The 8,123-nt window shown below is 52.2% G+C and overlaps 1 protein-coding gene across 3 annotated transcripts in view; it reads left to right on the plus strand.

Moving 5' to 3' along the window:
- The window catches only part of Nsmce1 (NSE1 homolog, SMC5-SMC6 complex component), a 31,013-nt gene extending 22,890 nt beyond the window's left edge, over positions 1–8,123 (plus strand). For all 3 annotated transcript variants that reach the window (XM_057778584.1, XM_057778583.1, XM_057778585.1), the window contains exons 3-8: positions 1,094–1,215; positions 1,377–1,454; positions 2,295–2,441; positions 6,462–6,578; positions 7,324–7,444; positions 7,900–8,123. In XM_057778584.1, the coding sequence (XP_057634567.1) occupies positions 1,094–1,215; positions 1,377–1,454; positions 2,295–2,441; positions 6,462–6,578; positions 7,324–7,444; positions 7,900–7,979 (665 nt within the window). In that variant the 3' untranslated portion in view covers positions 7,980–8,123. The remainder of the gene's footprint in view (positions 1–1,093; positions 1,216–1,376; positions 1,455–2,294; positions 2,442–6,461; positions 6,579–7,323; positions 7,445–7,899) is intronic.

The following is an 8,123-nucleotide window of genomic DNA, read 5'->3' on the forward strand; positions in this document are numbered from 1 at the left end:
TTTTTTATTTTAAATTTTGTTTTGTTTTGTTCTTTTAGAGACAGGATTTCTTAGTGCAGCCCTGGTTGGCCTGGAACTATGTAGACCAGGGTGGCTTCAGAGACCTGTGTACCCCTGCCTCCTGAGTGCTGGGAATTAAGGTGTACACCATCACACCAAGCTGATTTTGTTGTTGTTTTTCAAGACAAGATTTCACTGTGTAACAGTTATAACTGTACTGGAATTCACTGTAGACCGGGCTGGCCTCCAACTCACAGAGATCCGTCTGCCTCTGCCCCCTGAGTGCTGGGATTAAAGGCGTGTGCTCCCACTGCCCAGCTTGCAATTTTAATAAATGAAAACAGTAATACTTGGTTTGAAGGTATCACATCGTAGAAGCGTAATTCCAGCACAGAGCTGGCCATCTCCCTTTTCTGTGTAAGGTGTGTCCCCTCCCTTTACAGCCTCTCCTGTCCTTCCTCACCAGCTAATTGGTGTCTGTTCACCTGAGTTCCTTACAGTAGTGGTTCTGGATTTGCCCCTCCTCAGACTCAGGGCGCTTAAGGCTGTGGCCTCCTGCTGGTGGCACAGCATGAACTTCTGCTAGAACCAGGCTCCCACAGCTCATACCAGCCCTGCCTGTGCTCGGAAGGGTGCTAGGGCCCGAGCAGGATCAGTTTGAGCAATGGCTGCAAGGAATATGCCTCAGAATAGGACCTCTTAGGCCATGGGTCTGTCTGTGAGCCTCTCTTACCCTGCTGTGGCTCTGTACTTAGGCCTGGGCTGGCCCAGGGCCTGCAGTTGTGGCCTTGGATGGCTTCCTTGAATGAGGGCCACTGGCTAGGGATGAAGCCTGGGGACAGAGGAAGGAAGGCCACAGTCTCAGTGGTCTGAGATAGTAATCTCTGGGGCCTTTCTGCCTTATTACACCCTCTGTGTCTCAGCTTATCTCTTGAGCACTCCGGGAAGAAAGAAACCGCACAGCATTGGCATTAGCCCAAGAGAGCTCAAACATTTCTGGCTGGGCTGCCAGTGAGGTCAGGTGCCAGAGCTATTGAAACAGGCTGTGTGTGCTTTCTGATGAATCCACTCTCCCTCCCCCCCATATTTCCAGGAAATGCTACTGTAGATAAGCTGGAGGACTTCATCAGCAATATCAACAGTGTCTTGGAGTCTTTGTATATTGAGATAAAGAAAGGAGCCACGGAAGACGACGGGAGACCCATCTATGCTCTGGTATGTGTGAGGAAGTGCCCTCTAGTGGCACTTTGGGAAACTGGAGCAGAGGCCTCTACAGGTAGCATTCCTGACCCACTCTTCTGAGAGGGTGGAGGAAGAGGCAGTGGCGGTCAACTCTGATGGAGACACAGCCTCATTCTTGTGTGGTTTATTTTTAGGTGAATCTTGCTACAACTTCAATTTCCAAAATGGCCACGGATTTTGCAGAGAACGAGCTGGACCTATTTAGAAAGGCTGTGAGTACAGCAGTTTCCACTGCTGCCTTGGCTGTGCTTCTAACGGGAGGGAAGAGGAGCTGCAGCCGCGGAGGCCACTGTCACGCTCCAGCTTCCTGGGTCTCACAGGGAGATACAGACCTTAAATCACCTGCCAAATCGTGCTTGTTGGAATGCATGGAATGTTAAACCCAAACCTGCACTTTAATGAGGTGCTCACTGAACGCTGACGTGCTAGGGTCCTGTTCTTCCAAGCTTTGGAGCAGTTTGCTCAGCCCATCTGTTACACATGGCTACGACAGTGGTTCTGTCCTGGAAGCATATAGCAGTTATTGAGAAGGTAAGAAAGGAGTGCCCTCTTTGGCCCCACCTTAGCTGAGCCCTTCAGGACAGGTAAACTTTCTAGTTTTATGGTTTCATAATGATCCTGGGCTGTCAGCAAAGGTGTGGAGAATAAGGCTGGGGCACACCTGTGCATACATAGACACAGGATACCTGTCCTGCCACAGACAGAAGTCTTAGGGAACATGCCCGGCCTGCCCAAGTCCTTGCAGCCTCTTCTCCTAACTCACACTGTGTCTGCTCCTCCGCCTCTGAGTGAGGAGAGGTGCTGCCTTATGGTGCCCAGTCATTTTTCTCCTTCAGGGAGATGGGGGCAGGGCAACAGCCCTATTCTGGCATCTCATCAGTTGGACTGGACATGTCTAGTGATGTATATTATAAAGTATCTTCCTGAAGGGCTGTCAGTGGTGTGCATGTGTTGGGCTGTTCTAACCCATCCCTGCCAGGACTAGCTGGTGGCTTAGGTACTGTGTTTGCTATCACATAGATGTAGATGAATGAGACACCTTTCTCTTGCAGCTGGAACTGATCGTTGACTCAGAGACTGGCTTTGCTTCTTCTACAAACATTTTGAACCTGGTTGATCAACTCAAAGGCAAAAAGATGAGGAAGAAAGAGGCGGAGCAGGTGTTGCAGAAGTTCGTGCAGAGCAAGTGGCTGATTGAGGTACCCTGATGGTCTTCCACCTGGGTCACTTGAAGGTGCCCAGCAGTTTTTCTTCTGCATTCATATTTATACCCAACTGATGTCAGCTGAACGAGGCCCATCTGTGGCAGTCCCCTCTTTGCTGAAAGTTGTCTGTGACCTATGAGGAGAGCCTGTGTTTCCTGACACTCACATGGTCTGTCTTGTGCTGCAGCCACAAATGGAAGAGGCTGGAGTCGCTGAAGGGGTCCTCTGAGCCCTGATGCAGACAGAGGCATTGTGTGGTGGTTTGAGTGAGAAAGGCCCCCACCGGCTCATATGTTTGAATGCTTGTTCTCCAGCTAGTGGAACTGTTTGGAAAATATGAAGAGGTGTGGTCTTGTTGGAGGAGGTGTGTCACTGGGTGGGGGGCACTTTGAGGTTTTAGAAGAGTCTCATCATCCCCAGTATGCTCTCTGCCTCCTGCTTATGGATCAGGATGTAAGCTGTCAGTGCCTGGCCTGTCTGCCATGATGGTCATGGTCTCTAACCCTCAGAACTGTAAGCTCCCAATCAGATGCTTTCTTCTATAAGTTCCCTCAGTCACAGCAATGAAAAAGTAACTGAGATGAAGGGCAGGAGGCTGGGAGGATCCTGGCCCTGACCCCTACCTGGCTCCGATGGCTGGTGCAGAGGACCGCTCTTTCATTCCTGTACCTGGGGAGAAACAAACCCTGGCAAGGATGGGGCAAGTGTGAGTGTGGAGTGCCTTGCAGAGCCACCTGCCACAGGAGGCCTTTAGAGTGCTTGTTGTGATGGCGCTGTCAGTGTGGCATTGCTGGGGTCCAGTGCTCTTCACCCTTCCACTTAGGACACTGACCCACAGGTACAAAGAGGTGGGTCTTTGAGAGAAGCAGGCTGTGCGATGAGGCCTCCTGACTGGAGTGAAGCAAATGCCTCAGGTTTTCCCCCATAAAAGGCACTGCTGTTCACATAAGCCCAGGCCTGGGCTCAGGTTGGCCCTGTTGATCACAACTCTGTCCCCCACAAGAGCCCTGGCTTACATCTGCTGGCAGTGCTACCTTGTCCCCCACTTCTTCCTTAGGAAGTCAGACCCATAGTCTGAGGCTGCCATTTGTAACCTCAGTGGCCCTTAACCTCTTCTCTGGGAACCTTGCTAGAATTCTAATCTTCGGTATCTGCTGGGAAGAGAGGCAGGAGTGCCCATGGGAAGTAAGAGCCAGGCGGGGACATCCTGTGTGTCCCTTGAAGGTGTGTGTGTGTGTGTGTTGACCACAGCTTGGTGGTTTGCTTATGTTGACACCCTGTAGACATGAAGCCCAGGTAACAAGCCTGGCTAGGTGCCTGTAACACACATCAATGGCTCTCACAGTTTCAGTTTCTTGTCCTCTCTGGGCTGGGGTTGTCAGTGCCGAATGTTCTTGGTGTGCTCTCTTTGAGGCGAACTTTTTGAGAGCAGAGGTTAAGACTTAATTGCCCTGTTGCAGAATGTGCCTCTTTCCTGTAGTGTTCAGTAAATGTTTGCTGAACGGGTGACCAGGCTAGCAGAGATGAAGCTCCAGAGAGATGGTAGGAGAAAAGTTTGCTCGCCGTGGACAATTCTCTTTGCCCAGCTTTCCTGCTGAGAGGAAAGTTCCCACCTCCAGCGTCTTGAGGCCTACCATGGTATCCATGGCATCCAGGCCCCATCCTTCTGGTGCCTTCCTTTCAGAATGGAGATGCTGGTTCTGCCTTCTGCAGGGAAAGCTGAGCTGTTACCTGGGCTTGATGAGAGTTCTTAAGAATTCTGTGAGCTACTGTGGAGGGAGTGCTGCAGAAACCAGCATGCCAGCTGCCCCTGCCTTGGCACCCTTCAGCCCCTCATTCTCCTCAGCTTTGCCATTGGGCACCTCTGAGTTCTTGTTCACCATGTATCTGGTGAAGGAAGGTGTAGGCTCAGACTATTGGCTGGAGGTTGGGGCGTGGTATCTCAGCGGCTATTGGCTGGAGGAGCCGAAGGACCTCCCGCAACATCAGGCAGTCCGGGTTGTGGTTGGGAGAGTACCTTCTGGCTCCTCCACTGTCTCTGGCTGTGTTTTCTGATTGGACAACCTGGGCAGGGCAGCTGTGAGGTCTGTGGGGGACTCACTGAAGGACTGAGTTGCTGGCTGATCCCTGACGAGCCTTCCTGGGCAGCTGGATCCTTGATCAGAGGGACTTTAGACTCATCTTTGGCCTTAGAAATGCAGCCTGCATCTGCTAAGAAGGCTTCCCACATGTATCGCTCATGGGCACTTTTCCTCCCTGGGGCCCTAGCTTGGCTCTGAGGTGCTATCAGCTGTGTGGTCCACTGGGAGGTTCTGGACTGGAAGGTGGCACCTTATTAGCCACATCTTTCCACGTGCCAGGTTGGCTCCCTCCAGTGGGGTCTAGCCTCAAGAGCAGGGAAAGGTGGGTCAGCGAGCTAGCCAAGTAGTGGGCCGCCACTGTGGATCTGGATCTTTGGGAGATGATAGCCACAGGACTGAGAATAGCCAGAGTGCCACGCTCCCACCACACCTGAGGCGGCTCAGTCTCCACTGCTCAGGACACTAGTGATCTGTGTACAAAGGCCTTCCTAATTTTTTTTTTTTCGAGACAGGGTTTCTCTGTAGCTTTGGTGCCTGTCCCGGAACTAGCTCTTGTAGACCAGGCTGGTCTCGAACTCCCAGAGATCCGCCTGCCTCTGCCTCCCAAGTGCTGGGATTAAAGGCGTAAAGGCGTGCGCCACCACCGCCCGGCAGGCCTTCCTAATTTTGCACTCCCTTTCCACTGCCCCTTCTTGCTCCTAGCCCACCTCTACTTGTTCCTTTGGTCACCAGGCCAAATAGATCATAATACATGGATCTCTGAGTTTCCGCCTCAGAAAGGAGCCCAGCTTCCACAAGCACCCCCCCCCCCCACACACACACCAAGTGATGGGTTGGGAGGGAACCGAGGTGTGTAACTGTCCCAGACTCAAGTCAGCCCTTGCTATGAAAGACAACGACAGCAGGAGGACTGTTGGGGCCGTATGCTCAGCCTCCATTGCTGCAGCACCATCTTATGTGGCTTGAGCTGTCAGCTTCCCTCAGCCCACGTCACATGCCCAGGACCACCAAAACTCCACAGTGGAGGTGAGGATCCTGTCACCCCCAGACCTCAGACCACACCTGTGCTTTTACAGATGTGATGACCGCTGCCCCACAAGTGAGTCACAGTCAGTGGCTTCAGCAAAGGAAGACTGAGGCAAGTAAGGGAGACAGTGTCCCAAAGGGTGACCCAAGACAGATCCAGTCAGGTACCCACTTCTTCCCTTCCCACCACTGCTCCCACGTCACAGCCATTTTCATGTCCTGTCATTTTACAAATGAAGCTGGAAGGAGCCCCTATATTGGTGTGAGTGGCAGAGCCTCCAAAGGAAGCCAGAGTTTGCTCCACAGTTATATAACTACGTGTTCATGTTGCCTGGCCTTCCTAAGGTATGAACTGTACCCAGATATGGAGACCAGAAGGTCTGGGGGTGACAGGATCCTCACCTCCACTCTCTGATCATGATGTCAATAGTCTATAAAGGTGACAGGAAGGTCTGAGGTCTAGGGGTGACAGGATCCTCACCTCCGCTGTCTGATCATGATGTCATCAGTCTATAAAGGTGACAGGAAGGTCTGAGGTCTGGGGGTGACAGGATCCTCACCTCCGCTGTCTGATCATGATGTCATCAGTCTATAAAGGTGACAGGAAGGTCTGAGGTCTAGGGGTGACAGGATCCTCACCTCCGCTGTCTGATCATGATGTCATCAGTCTATAAAGGTGACAGGAAGGTCTGAGGTCTGGGGGTGACAGGATCCTCACCTCCGCTGTCTTTTTCTATCTCTACCTTGATTACCATTTCTGAGGTTTGGGTAAGGGGACGCTGCTGACATTGGTTGGCTGGGATTGGTGACATCCTGCAATGACTAGACCATGTCCTCCTGCACTCTGTACTGTGGGATCAGGGGAGTCAGCACTGAGCCAGCGTGTGAGTGTGTTTTGTCCCCGCAGAAGGAGGGGGAGTTCACCTTGCATGGCCGGGCCATCTTGGAGATGGAGCAGTTCATCCGAGAGTCCTACCCGGATGCCGTGAAGATATGCAACATTTGCCACAGCCTCCTCATCCAGGTACTGGAGACACTGGGAACAGGGTTCTGATGCTCAGCCTACTTGGCCTCCACTGTTGTGTCCCCAACAGTCGGCGCCTTCTGGACAGGCCATGATCTACTCTCTTGCTGGTGCATCCCTGGTTCTCTCCCTAGCCATTCCACTCTAGCCCAGGGTGCTGCTGGGTGTTGCTGATAACTTTGGTAGAAAGGGTTCCTTAAGTCTTGGTGGCTCTGTGACAAATGTCTCTCTGTACCCACCCACCGTTCTGCTTCTCACTGTAGGCTTTCCCACCATTCAGCCAGGCTGGTTGCCCATATTTGCTTTGTTTTATCGTGGGCAAGCAGGTTCCATGCTGACCTTCTGAGTGCGTATCCACAGGTGTCTGTGGTCTTTCCATGGTCAGACTCTGGGAGGTGGAGTCTGTGGCTTATCCCATGCTTGTGTTGATCTTAAGTGTGCAATACATGTTGTCATTCAGCCTACTGCACAGCTCCGTCTATACCTCCCACCTGGGGATCTCTGAACAGCGAGCCTGACTCTGGAGCTACAGGGGCCTAGTAGGGAGTGAGATTTTCAGTGTCTCCACTTGTTCAAAATTCTGTAGTGCAGGCCCTACAGTAGGGCTTGGGGTTATTACCAGCATTAAGCTGGGTTCTAGAAGTTTAAATTCTCCAGCCTGCTCACCATTTTCTTGCAGCTTTCTGAAGGTTTGTGAAGTTGAGGGATGTCCTTGCTTCATGGTCATCGGCCTTTCTTGTTTCAGGGTCAGAGCTGCGAGACGTGTGGTATTAGGATGCATTTGCCTTGTGTGGCCAAGTACTTCCAGTCCACCTCTGAGCCCCGCTGCCCCCACTGCAATGACTACTGGCCCCATGACATACCAGGTACATGACCCCAGAGTGCCCACGGGAGGGGGCGGCCTTGTGATGGGCTGTCTGTGGGACCTCAGTTCTGAGGCTGGGCACCAAGAGCACCCTTGGAGGGAGGACTGAGGACGACTCCGAGCATGAAGGTCAGTGTTGGTGACCTGCTGAAGCACAGGTGAAAGCTGCTTGCCTGCCTTGTTCTAAAGGGATCCATATCCACGGGAAATCTAAAAGCTCGTGAGAGTCCCAAAAAAGGCTTGCCTTATAGCCCGTCCAGGAAGAGGGATGGGAAAGCCATTTCCCAGCACCCTCAGTGAACTTTGCTGCCTGGCTCACGTGCTGAGGGATTAGCAGTGAATTACAGACAGGACAGGTCTTCTGCATAGGAAGTAGTTGTAGCTATCAGCTGTGTTCTGTGTGATCAGTCCATTGATCACACCGCTTACTGTGTCTCCCTGCTGTTCTATACACAGAAGTCTTCGACCCTGAGAAGGAGAGGGAGGCTGGCATCTCCAGGTCAAGCAGAAAGTCCTTGCGGACCCGTCAGCACTAGCTGTGCCCTGCATGGCTCTGGCTGTTGGTGGACTGATCCTCACGACCCATTCAGACCAGGGACCTGACAGATGGCACATGAATTGCCTCCCTTGTTATTTGCTCTTAACATATTTTTAGTAAATGTTTCCTGATGGTTGCTGTA

Source organism: Chionomys nivalis, chromosome 8 (genome assembly GCF_950005125.1).
Source record: "Chionomys nivalis chromosome 8, mChiNiv1.1, whole genome shotgun sequence".
NCBI lineage: Eukaryota > Metazoa > Chordata > Mammalia > Rodentia > Cricetidae > Chionomys > Chionomys nivalis.